Consider the following 13,837-nt stretch of genomic DNA (forward strand, 5'->3'; position numbering starts at 1 on the left):
ATAACTGCCCTAATCTCTGTCATTTAAGAGGTACAGGTCTCAAAATTAGGATTGTCCCTCTTTTCTTTGAACTTGGCTATTTATGAACCCGTTTTTCAACTACTCATTCATTTTTGGTATTTTAAAGCACCAAGATTTGTATAAAATTTTCTGCATTACAAAATCATACGTCTTTTTAAAAAAAATCTTCTATACTTGCAGTCTCCGCACAATCTGGTTTCTGCCTTCATCATTTCCCTCTCACTCTTTAGTTCATTATAATCTGGTTTTCTCTTCTAGCAATTATCACTTGAGAGAGGTTCTGGAGATGAAACCCAGGGTCTCATGCTTTCGAGGTATGTGCTCTATCTAGCAGATAGGTATGAACTATATACTCCAGCTCCAGTGTTTATCTTGAAATGTCTTTTGTGTCACCAATCACATCCCCCAATAGAAAACTTATTATAGTTTAGATCTGGAATACTTCCCAAAACTCATGCATCAGGCAATGCAACAATGTTTAGAGGTGAAATATGAAATACCTGGATCATAAGGGCTCTGATCTCATAAGTGGATTAATCCATTTGGTAGATTAATACTTTGAAAGGATTTACTAGAAAGTGGTGAAATGATAGGTGGGGCATGGTTAGAGAAAGTAGGTCACTGGAGGTGTAGCCTTAAGGACTGTATCTGTCCTTGGCCCTTTTCTGTCTCTGTCTCTCTGTCTGTCTCTCCTCCCTGGCTACCATGAATGGAGCAGCTTTCCTCTAGCATGCCCTTCTGCCATGATGTTCTGACTTTGGGCCTAGTGCAAAGGAGTTGGCCAATCATGAGCAAAATAAACTTTCCCTCTCCAAGTTGTTAGTATCAGATATTTTGGTCACAGCAATGAAAAGCTGGCTAACACAACCTAGTAGCTTTATCTGTCTTATTTTCTTCATTATGAAATGTTCCACACCCAAGTATACACCTTTAAATTATCTTCTGCCTTGATTTTCATAGTACTGTTTCACTGTGGTCTCCCTACCTCACTGACCAGTCACTTGGTCTTTTTCATTGACCATTTGTCCTCTTCCCATTGCCACCAGCCTCCCCCAATCCTTTCTATAAATGTTTCCCTTCTGATATAACTTCATTCACTTCTTTAATAGCTTGAACTATTGCCTTTACATAAGAGACAATCAGGTCTCTAAATTTAGCCCATTTTCTCTGTTAAAGAAGTTGAGAATGCTGGCTGGATATGTCTACCTCAATTTTTAACAACATTTAAACTAAAGATACATTCAAAAGTTATCTCCCCTATTCCCACAACTTAAAAACAAAAATCTCAGAAGAAAATGTAGGTATACATTTTCATGTCCTTGGATTAGGAAATGGTTTTCTAGATGTGACAATAAAATAATAAGTAATAAAAGAAAAAAACAGACAAAATTGGACTTGTAGAAATTAAGGCATTTGTGTTTCAAAAGAGTCCTCAACAAGGTGAAAAGATAAGCCCAGAATGGGAGAAAAGTATTTGCAACGTATACACATCTGATAAGGGATGAGTATCTAGAATATAAAGAACTCTTACAACTCAACAATAAAAAGAAAATAACCCAATTAAAAAATTAAATATCTGATTAAAAATTTCTAAGAAACATAATATATAAATGGACAAAAAAAGCACATGAAAGGTTCGAAATCACTGTCATTATGGAAACTCAAATGTAAATCACAGTATAATCCTACCTCAGCCCTGCTAAAATTGCTATAGTCAAAAAGACAGACAGTAAGTGTAGGTGAGGATGTAGAGAAATCAGAATCCCCCTACACTGTTGATGAGAATGTAAAATGGTATAGCCACTTTGGAAAACAGCCTGGTAGTTTCTCAAACAGTTAAACCTAGAGTTTCCATATAACCTAGCAACTTAACTTCCAGGTATATACTCAAGGGAAATGAAACCATATGTCCACATAAAAATCTGTACACAATGTTTGCTCACATCACTCACAAAAGTCAGAAAGTAGAAAAACCCAAATGCCCATCAACTGATGAACAGTTAAATAAAATGTTATTTTTATATACATACAATGAAATATTATTCAGCCATAGAAAGAAATAAAGTACTAATACAGGCTAAAACATGTATGAACCTTGAAAACATTCTGCTAAATGAAAATAGGCAACACAAAACATCACGATATAAGATTCCATGTATGTGAAATGTCCAGAATAAGCAAATTCACAGAACAGAAAGTAAACTGGTGGTTATCTAGGGTTGGTGGGGTAGGTATGTTTTGGGAAGTATGTAGAGGGAATGATAACGGGTACGGAAGAGGATTGGGGAACAATGGAGAGCTTACGGGCACAGGATTACTACTGAGGGTGACAAAAATGTTCTAAAACTGACTGTGGAACCACAATTCTGTGATTATACTAAAAAACACTGACTCACACACTTTACATGGTATGGTGTGTGAACTGTATTTCAATAAAGAGGGTCAGTGTTATTCCAGGAGTTCTCAGACTTGGATGATGGGTAGATATTGGTACCACTGAGGTTGACAGGAATATAAGAGGAAGAACAGAGACATGAAAAAAGAAGGTACACCAACCAACTATGATAATGTTGGAGGTTCTCATTATCCCCTTTCATTAGAGATATAGAAATAGAGGAATATTTCTCTTCCATTAAAATTAAGCAGCAAGAACAACCAAAACAAACCATGTAAGAGAAATGATAAATGGAGATAATTTGGCCTCAGTGTAAGAAGTGCTAGGATGGTAGGAGCTGAATTAAACTGTATGGTCTGAAATGTGAACTTTTAACTACCAGTGTCCAGTCCATTGTTGCTATGCCACAGGGCCAGTTGGTATTGTCAGAATATTAATTTTTTAAAGAGAAATCAGAAATCTAAACTTTTATATGAATTCTCCTAATTTTAAATAGTGATTTGAATTCTGTTATCCAAGAAAAAATGGTCACAGGTGAAAATAAGCCCATGAATTACATGTATTCAATTTGTACAAGACTAACTCTAGATAATTCAATGAATAAGTCTGATCTAATAATTACATGCCAAATTTGAACCAATCACATACACAGTCAAATGTTATCTAAATCATAAAAGCAAAAGCCCAAAAAGATAATTTGCCTACATTAAAATTAACGATGTACAATTTCCAAAAAATATTTTTTCAGTTAATGGGAAGAAAATATTTGTAAAACATATAGTCAATAAAGGAATAGTATCCAGATTATGTAAATGACTTTTATACATCCATAAGAATAAAATAAGACAGACAATTGGAAAACAGACTAAAACAACGCACAGAAGAGAAAATATGAATGGCCTATAAAGACATAAAAATGCATAATCCTATACTAGGGAGGAATATGCAAATTCAAATAACAATGAAAACCATTTTTCACACGTGAGTTCACCAGATATGTATTAAATTTAGCAATATCATGAAAGCAACAATGTGAAAAAATGATTTATCTTCATATAATACCATGAGGGAAAATAATGTTGCTTTGGATAATAACTGGACTTGGTTGAAAATTTTAAGGGTATATATTTTATGACACAGAAATTTCACTTCTAATATCAACCCATAAGATATTTTCTCCAAACAAAGGCACATGTTTGAAAATGTTCATTGTTTGTTACAGCAAAAAATGAAAATAACTTCCATATGCATTAATAGAGAAATGATCAAATATACCATAGCATATCAATATGATGGAATTCTATGTAACAGTTAAGAGAATGAGGTACCTACACCACTATAAAAATACCACTGCCTTATAATTAACTAAAAGAAGTAAACTGAAGAAAAATGCCTAAAATAACACCTTTTAAATGTACAACTATCCCTACCTTATACCACACACAAAAATCAATTCTAGGCAAACTGTATATGTGGAAGGCAAACAAAATTTTAGAATGTAATGAAATATCTTCATGGTATTAGGTTAGGGAACATTTTTTAAAAACAATACAAAAATATGATCAATATGATAAAAGATTAACAAATTAGACTACATTCAAATTAAGAATCATTCATCAAAATGATGCCTTTAAGCAGCTCAATTCATAATAGCAAAGCTATAGAACCAACCTAGGTACCCTTCAACAGATGAATGGATAAAGAAAATGTGATAAATATACATAATGGAATATTACTCAGCCATAAAGAAAAAATGAAATTATGGCATTTGCCAGTAAATGAATGGAAGTTGAGACTATCATACTAAATGGAATAAGCCAATCCCAAAAAAACAAAGGCCAAATTTTCTCTTTGATATGTGCATGCTAACACACAATAGGGGGGAGGACAGAAGAAGAGAAGCACTTTGGATTAGACAAAGGGGAATGAAGTGATGGGATGGGAACAGGAAAGACAGTAGAATGAATGCGACATTACTTTCCTATGTTCATATATGAATACAGGACCAATGTAACTCCACATCATGTACAACTGAAAGAATGGGATCCTAATTAGAATATACTTCATGTATATTCTAATTATACTTGAATAATTATACTTGAATTATACTTCATGTATGTATAATATGTCAAAATACATTCAACTGTCATGTATAAATAAAAAATTTAAAATTTGATGCCTTTAATAGGATAAAAGAACAATTATAAATATATTCTTCAATTCTATGTATTGAAATGCATAAAAATAAGAAATCTTTTCAAGAATGTATGATGAACTCTTAAAATACTCATACACTACTGGAAATGCTTATTAGTACAACTAATTTTAAAAACTGTCATTATGTATTAAAGTTGAATGTACATATAACCTAGGACTTGGCAAATCCTCTCCTAGGCATTCCAGAAATGCATGTACACATGCACCAAAGACGTGCACAAGGATTTTCATAGTAGTAAATAATCTAAATGATTCCACTTACAAAGGAGGATAAGCACAGAGACTGTGGACAGGTATGAGGATGAGCCTCTGGAGCACTGGAAATACTGTGTTCTGACCTGGGTGGCAGTTACCTGAGAATTCAGCTGTACATATGTGTGCACTTTTGTAAGCTTGCTTATTTAGTAAGCTAAATTATTTAGTTAAAAAAATTCAAATTATATAGATATATATGACTCAACAGTTATAAAATCATCTAAGGATTTGAATAGTTGATTAGATTTTAATGATAATAAAGAATTATTATTAACATTACAAGATGGCATCGGGTGTGATAATGGTACTACATGAGTACTATTCAAGAATCTTTGGGCTGCGGATATAGCTCAATTGTTAGAGTGCTTGCCTAGCATGCACAAGGCCTGGGTTCAATCCCCAGCACCACCAAAAAAAAAAAAAGAATCTTCATATTTTAGAACTATATACTAAAATAGTTATATTGAAAGGATATTATGACTGAGATTTTCTTCATGGGAGTGAAGGGAGGAACACAAAACGAATAGTTGAAACAATGCTGAATGAATTTATAACTATTGAATCTAGGAGTAGGTAATGCTGAAGGGGCTGGGTATGTGGGGTCTTCATTATATAATTCTACATTTTAAAATTTTCTATAATTTACTCCAAAAATGTATGCATACAAAATAATACATACCATATGTATGAATTATATACATACTATTATGTGTGTGTATATATATATATATATATATATACACAAAATTATATACTACATATAAAATATATATGTTCTCTTTTAAAATGATATGTGTATGTAAATTTATTGCAACAGATCTGGAAGGACAGAACACAAAAACTAGTGAGAGTGTAATTTGGGGACAGGGAATGGGATTGGTAATATCTGCAATGTTTTCTTTTTTTCCAAGTGGAACATATTCATGTACATCTAGTAAAATTAAAAATTCAAATTAAAAACAAACTATAATTCTTTTAAAAATATACACATATAAAACTCTTATTTTTCAGCTTTCTGTCACCTCATAGAAAGACAAGTCTGAACATTTATTTTTTTTAACCTAAATAACAGCTTAAGATCTAATGATGCAAATCAAAACTACCCTAAGATTTCATCTCACCCCAATTAGAATGGCGATTATCAAGAATACAAGCAACAATAGGTGTTGGTGAGGATGTGGTGAAAAAGGAACACTCATACATTGCTGGTGGGGTTGCAAATTAGTGCAACCACTCTGGAAAGCAGTGTGGAGATTCCTCAGAAAGCTTGGAATGGAAACACCATTTGACCCAGCTATCCCACTCCTTGGCCTATACCCAAAGGACTTAAAATCAGCATATTACAGAGATACAGCCACATCAATGTTCATTGCTGCTCAATTCACCATAGCCAGATTGTGGAACCAACCTAGATGTCCTTCGGTTGATGAATGGATAAAGAAACTGTGGCATATTTATACAATGGAATATTACTCCGCAATGAAGAATGATAAAATTATGGCATTGGTAGGCAAATGGTCGAAATTGGAGAATATCATGCTAAGTGAGATAAGCCAATCTCAAAAAACTAAAGGACGAATGATCTCGCTGATAAGCGGATGAGGACATATAATGGGGGGTGGGACGGGCTAGCATTAGGTTTAGGGTTAGGTTTAGAGTTAGGCTAAGGAGAGCAGTAAGAATGAAGGAAAGAAGGACTGTGTAGAGGGAAAAGAGGGGTGGGAGGGGTGGGAGGGGTGGGAGGGGTGGGAGGGGTGGGAGGGGTGGGGGGGAGGGGAAAAATATAATAAACATCATTACCCTATGTAAACGTAAAAAAAAAAAATAAATAAATAAAAAAAATAAAAAAAAAAATAAAAAAAAATAAAAGGTGATTTTAAGCATTGAAAAAAAAAAAAAAAAAAAAAAAAAAAGATCTAATGAGATTCAAGACAGTCATGTGAAAACCTGAGAAGCTCTGGTGGGGTGATCAAACATCCTTCATGTATTACATCAAAGACAAAAATTCGGCCCCGACACAACACTGCAATGTGACTTGGGGAATGCCCTTCACTCTCTGAAAGAAAACAGAAAACACAACACTCAAGTGAAATCTCCCAAAGTATCCAATAGAAGAAAATAATCACTCACTTATATATTCATCAAATATATCACATGAATAAAAATAACTTGCAGGGGAAGAGGGAAGATTGGTCAATGAGTACTAAATTACAGTTAGATAAGGGTAAGTTCTGGTGTACTATTCATTACACAGTAGGTAACTACTATAGATAATGACTGTATACTCTGTATTGCAAAAAGTCAGAGGGATTTTGAATGCTTTTGCCATAAAAAAAAATGATCAATGTTACAGGAGACAGATACATTTAACCTGATTATACAACATACACATTTATTGATATATATTGCATGGTAGCCCATTAATGTGTATAATTTTTGTTTTAATGTATCACGTAAAAATTAATTTAATTTCAAAAAACTTTGTAAGTTAATAGAATTTCAGTTACTATGATAGAAATATATACTCTTGAAACTTGTCCATGTGACATCTAGAAATCCATAAAAGTTTCAAGTATTTGTACACTCTGAGAACCACATAAACCCCAAACTACTATAGGGCTTTATAATTTTGTTTAGGGACAGGAATTTAAGGGGAAGAAGGGGAACAGAGGAATTCTGGAAGATAGCCATTTGAATAAATGTGTGTCTCTTTAAAATTATTTTAATGTTAATTGATAACCAAATAATTTAGTTGCAGTAATGTCTAGCAATGATTCCCCAATAAAATAGTTTTCAGTGGGTGTAGTGGTACACACGTGTAATCCCAATAACACGGGAGGCTGAGGCAGGAGGGTACAAATTAGAGGCAAGCCTCAGCAAATTAGGGAGGCCATAAGCAACTTGGTGTGATCCTGTCTCAAAATAAAAGGGGCTAGGGATGTATCTCTGTAGTAAAGCACCCCTGGGTTCAATCATGAGTACCAAAAAATAAATAAAAGTTTTCAGTAGAAAAGGGCATTATATGCCAGAGTGGCAAAGGGAAAGATTTTTGCCCAATCTGTAGTTTTACTTAAGGCTCTGATAACCATGGTAAGTCACTGATAATTGATTCTAAGATTCCTTTGGTATACCTTAATTCCCCAAGAACTGTTTTATCTGCTGTAAACTTCAGACTATCCTGAGTTATCCCCATTTTGAAAGACCCCTTTACCAAGAGGGTCTTCCTATATAATCCCTGCCCTATCCCTTCCACTAAGAAAGAAAGAGAGAGAGAGAGAGAGAGAGAGAGAGAGAGAGAGAGAGAGAGAGAGAGAGAGAGAGAGAGAGAGAAGACATACATTGCCACTGGAAGGAAAATTACCAGTTGGTATTAAGTGCATTACACACATCATCTCATGAAACCTATTCATTCTAAGGAAGGACCATCTCTGAAAACACTACTCTTACTTTAGACCCTATTTCCTCAAGACCCAGGAATTGAAGTACATATTTTCTTTGTTCCTTCTCTGCCCTTTGAAAAACCTCCAGATTCTTTTACATTTCCCACCACTCTTATTGCTGGAACTACTGACCTCATCCTTTCCAAAATTTGGGGCTGATAAAGAAAATAAATCTGATGCCAAATTAACCAATAAATGGTTGAAGTGGAGGTGTGACAGAAGCATGGGATTTTATCAGCCAATTATCAGGACAGTGATAATGTGATCCAACTAATACTAAATAGTACTTTAAAAAGGACAGTTCAGCTGCTACATGGAGAACAGATAACAGGAAAAAAGAGATGATATAGCCAGATCAGTTAGAAGATAATGAAAGTGGTCCAGGTAAAAAACCTAGGTGAGAGGGGATGGTGATTTTGACTAGGAAACAAGAGGTGAATTATTTTTCTTTTAATATGAAAGATGTTGAGATTGGACTGATCCAATAAAGAAAAAACTGATAATAAAGCAGAGAAAGAGGATAATGACTAAGCAAAAATGGGATTCAGAACACAAATAGAAGAGATGTCCTCAGGAGTCAGAACAGTTCATCTATATTTTAGTTTTAAAGGAAGGCAAAGTATATGAATGTGCAAGGGAATGGAAGATGGGCAAATATTTGAATAAGTAAGTTTTTTATGGCTGTTGTAACAAATTACTACTAACTTAGTGACTTGAAATGAAACAAATTAATTATAAGTCTGAGGATGACAAGTTTGAAATGTGTCTTACTCCAACAGTGTTGTGTTTCTCCTGGAGACTCTAAAACAGAATCTATTTCCTTCCTTTTTCTAGCTTTTAGAGGATGTCCACATTCCTTGGTTCAGGAATCCCTTCCTTCATCTTCAAATACCACAAAAATCACATCTTTCTCATGCTGCAAATTCTCTGGTCCTCTTTTGGCTTCTTCTTCCACTATACAGACTCTTGTGATATGTTGGGCCCACTCTCATCTCGAGGTCAACTGATTAGCAACCTTACTTCTCCTTTACCATGTAACCTAATATATTCATCATTCCAGAGACTGGGAAGTAGACATTTTTTGGGGTCATTAGTCTGCTTACAATGGATAACCTGGTAATTTGATGATGGGAATATTGCTTTGTAATTGTTGAGAATTAATAAAATAGTTCACTGGCTAGAATAATGAAGGAGAAAGGCATAAAACAATATTCTCTGAAAATGAAAGAATAAACTGACAAAAGAATTCAGTGGGGCCAATCAAGGTTTAACTAAGATCATAAAGAGAGATTTTGTGATTTTTCTACGGCCAACTAAGTTTTTAGGGAAGGCATTTTTGATATGACTGGATTTTGAACAGTGTTTAGGTTGTACTGGATTAGCATGGGCAGTGGTGGGGGAGTCGGGGGGCAAGGAAGCGAATACAACGAAGAGCCACAAAAAGAAGTGAAGATTGGGAGCAAAGGAAGAATGGAATTGTGCAGAGCAATAAAGTCACTGAACTGTTCATTACAATGTGTCCAAAGAAAAAATTGGAATGAACACTAAAGGATACATGTTGTGAACAGAAAGTGGAGATTGGAGTGATGCTCGAAATTGCAAATGTTAGGGGTGATGAAGTTTTTGGTAATAACAAGGTCTAGGCATGACCATTGGAAAAAGTGGCTGACTGAGAACGAGTGGAGACACAGATTCCTAGAGGTAGAAAGTGAACAAAATAAGAGGCTTTGGGTCACCTACAATGGGAAGCTACATTCACCAAGAATACGACTGAAGTGCTGAGTGAGGTGGTGCACACTTATAATCCCAGCTCTTCAGAGGCTGAGGCAGGAGCATCACAAGTTCAAGACCAGTCTCAGCAACTTAGTGAAAAACCCTGTCTTAAAGTTGAAAAAAATTTTTTTTAAAGGGGAGATACAGCTCAATCACAGAGTACTCCTGGGTTTAATCACTGGTAGCACCAGAAAAACAAAACAAAACAAAACAAAAAAACCTGACATAGTAATGGAAGAAAGACAGCAAAACTGATGCTAAAGCAATCAATGAATGAAGGGTGAATGATCAGAAAGTCACTGCACAATCACAAGTAATTACAATCACAAGTAATGCTGATATAATCTGATGGGTTTTTGGTTTGTTTTGTGTTTTTGGCCCACAGAAGCTCAAACTATGAAGAGAAAATGAGAGAGGGACAAAGATAAGTAAAGAGGATGGCAACAGCTCTGGCAACCCCTGTGGTACCAAAGTTTAAAAAAAGAAAAAAAAAATCACCATTTGAGATGGCTATGCAGGAAGTAGTAAACTAAAAACAATAATCAAGTTTTAGTAACAGTAAAAGAGAGAAGGATGAAAATATAATCACTGTTGTGAATCATGAGTTCCAGACAGTTTGAGGGAAATGTGAGGGTGGGTCAGAGCCAGGAGAACTTGGACCAAATTTGCTGATGTGGAAATTCATGGGTTGAGATGACATGAGATGACACAGAAATCAGAACTTTTTGAGCAAAATGAGGCAAACAAAGATGAAAGGCATGACTGAATTAGTCCAAATGGTTTCTTAGGGAAAGGTTAAATAAAGTTCTAAGTATAATCTTATTACTCAGATATCCTTTTATCCTTGGCAGCTTGAACTCTTCCCTTCCCCTTCAACTCACATAATTTCTTCAAATTTCTTCTTATTCAGGATAGATTTCCATGCCCAATGTTGTAATTTCTCCCTTGGTAAAAAAAAAAAAAGCCTTTAAATCTTTCACCCCTGGTTCTCTGCACATGCCCCTGAATGTTGCTATAGAAAAAAATACACTGCCCAGTCTGTTTTAAATTTTATTCGATATTTTGTGTGTATGTGTATTTTGTATGTATGTAGCCTGTACATGCTAGGTAAGGGCTCTTGCTGAGCTACATTCCCCAGTGCTGGGCTAACTTTAAATTCATGAACATATATCTCAAAGGAGCACTCAACACTGTCAGCAACTGCACAATTCCACAGTATGTATGTTTTTCCCATTTCACGCAAAAATTATTTCAAACTTTCTCCTCAAATTTTCCATCCCAGTTAATGACCTCAGTTCTTCTTTCACTAAGGAAAACACATGCCATACACAGGACCTCATCTTCCTACAACAAAACTGGCTAATTTGTCTGCATGTAAATACATACCTTCTGAATTCCCTCCTATTCCCCTTCTTCCTTATTCCTGTTGAAGAACTAACCTCTCTGCTGTTTCTGCCCTTCGTCCTCTCAGTTCTTATCTTCTCTATGACTCTGGCTCCTTAAATTCTTCTATCAAGACAGACTATTTCCATTCTCTCCTATATCATTCCCCAAACATATCACCCATCTTTCAACCTTTTTTTTAAATCTCCCACTGCACATCAACAAAACTTGTTTTTGCAAACAATATTTCCAAATGTCACCACTTCATCAATTTATTTTCATCTCTTCTAGATGGTCAACTTTCACTAAAACTGCTCGTCAAGGATGGTGTCTGTCCACATAATTTTGACAGATCCAGTGGTCACAACTTCACCTCATTTGACCTCTCAGAAGCATTAGATAAAACACTCCCTTCTCTTCACTTCTACAAGACCAATATCCTTGTTTTCTTCCTCCCTGCCTTGGTCTCCTTTGCTGGCTCCTCTAACGGGCAAATACTGTATTGCATTGTGATAAAGATCAGTACTGGTTTTCTTGACCACCTTTATATATGTTTCAAAAGTAATATTAGCTATTTTTATGACTTTAGAAAAAATTTCTAGGCCTGCTAGTGATGGCTTCTAAATCCATATCTGCATTCCTGAATTCTCAGAATTCCAAATAGTATCTCCAACTGCCAATTTACATTTCCACTTAGATGTTTAAAAGCCATCTTAAATTCAAACAGTCTAAGTGACCTCTTGATTTTCCTAAAACATCTTCTTTCAATTTTTACCATCTTATGAATATACACACAACCTACAAATATGATGAATCAATATGAACTCACGTGCCAGTCACTTCACTAATTATTCAAGCCTTTTTTTTAAGAGAGGATCTTGCTAAGTTGCCAAGGCTAGCCTTGAAATCCTGGGTTCATGCAACCTTCCTACCTTAGTAGCTGGAAACTGATATCTGAAACTGATTCACTTATATCTTACCACCAGTCTTTAGCTAATTCTGTTAGTCCAACACATATCCAGAACTGGATAACTTTTTACCACCTCCATGCCACCATCTAATACAAGTCATCATTATGGCTCACATGAACTTCTCAAACAACTTTCTAACTGGTCTGTGCTATGGTACTTGTCTCCTAAAATTCCATTTTTCAAACAGCAAGTAGAATGAAATTTTAGAAACTTAAATCTGATATCACTCCCTTTCTCAAAATCCATTAATAACTATGCACTGTGGCACATACCACGGGGGGAGGCTAAGGTAGGAGGATCACAAGTTTGAAGCCAGCCTGGGAAACTTAGTGAAACCCTGTCTCAAAAATAAAATAAAGGATCCAAGATGGCGGACTAGAGGGAGGCTGCGTTCCTTGTTGCTCCGTAACTCTGGTTTCAAGCAGAGGATACCTGTTTCTTGGTGAGGCAGTTTTTGCTGCTTATTCATTCCCTGGTGTTTACCCCATTTGTCTGCTATGATGACCTGCAGTCTGCCAGCATATCAATGCCTTTTTTGAGCGTGGATTGCTCACTGTCAGGCGCCTATCATCCACCATTTGCCTGCTTCTGGCCGGTCCATTGCCTGCCTTACACCTATCCATCACCCAACACATGAGATTCACCTCCCAAACGTCCGACAACAGTCGGCAAACTGATTGCCGACCGCCAGTGGAGCACCAGCTGCCTGCTGTTGCCTCGAAGTTCACTGTTACAGTACCTGCAGGTTTGATTACACGTGGCTACCGCCATTTTGAGACAACAGCCAGGCCCCATAGGACCCCTGGCCAGACTGACTGAGCCCCGTTTCCAGGATCCCTCAGCCCAACCGATCACTCCCTGCCTCTGGGGCCCTCACATTGACTGACTGCTCCCTGCCGCCAGGACCCCCAGACCAACTGACTGCACCCTATTACCGGGACCCCAGACCAAATGATTGCACCCGGCCTCCAGGATCCCACAACCACACCAAACACACCGAACCTCCAGGACCCCTGACTGACCAACCGCATCCCGCCTCCAGGACCTCCAGCTAACCACGTCCACAACCTGAGCTGCAGCTCCCCATTTGCCAACACATTTCGAAGCCAGAGCGGCCATCTTGGATAATCCTGGAAGCCATAGCTCCCATCTTTAGGTGGGGCAAATCCCATCCTGAGACGCCTGCTGGAGGCTTGAAGCTCATTGTCAGGTACCTCTCATGCATCAGGCTACTAAACACTGGGAGGTTTCATTACTATATGACTGTTATATTGTAGATTTTCTTTTTTCTCCTTATAGAAAAATTTAAGTTTTTATTTCTTTACTTTTCTTGCTCTCTTTTCCTTTTGTTTACCTGTTCCCTCAGAGTCTCTTTCTCCCTT

General features: G+C 36.3%; 1 protein-coding gene across 4 annotated transcripts in view; it reads right to left on the bottom strand.

The window, feature by feature from the left end:
• Window positions 1-13,837, bottom strand: part of Crot (carnitine O-octanoyltransferase) — a 47,610-nt gene that overhangs the window by 17,685 nt on the left and 16,088 nt on the right. For all 4 annotated transcript variants that reach the window (XM_047561086.1, XM_047561085.1, XM_047561088.1 and 1 more), the window contains one exon: window positions 6,836-6,944. In XM_047561086.1, coding sequence (XP_047417042.1) covers window positions 6,836-6,944 — 109 coding nt within the window. The remainder of the gene's footprint in view (window positions 1-6,835; window positions 6,945-13,837) is intronic.

Source organism: Sciurus carolinensis, chromosome 8, assembly GCF_902686445.1.
Source record: "Sciurus carolinensis chromosome 8, mSciCar1.2, whole genome shotgun sequence".
NCBI lineage: Eukaryota > Metazoa > Chordata > Mammalia > Rodentia > Sciuridae > Sciurus > Sciurus carolinensis.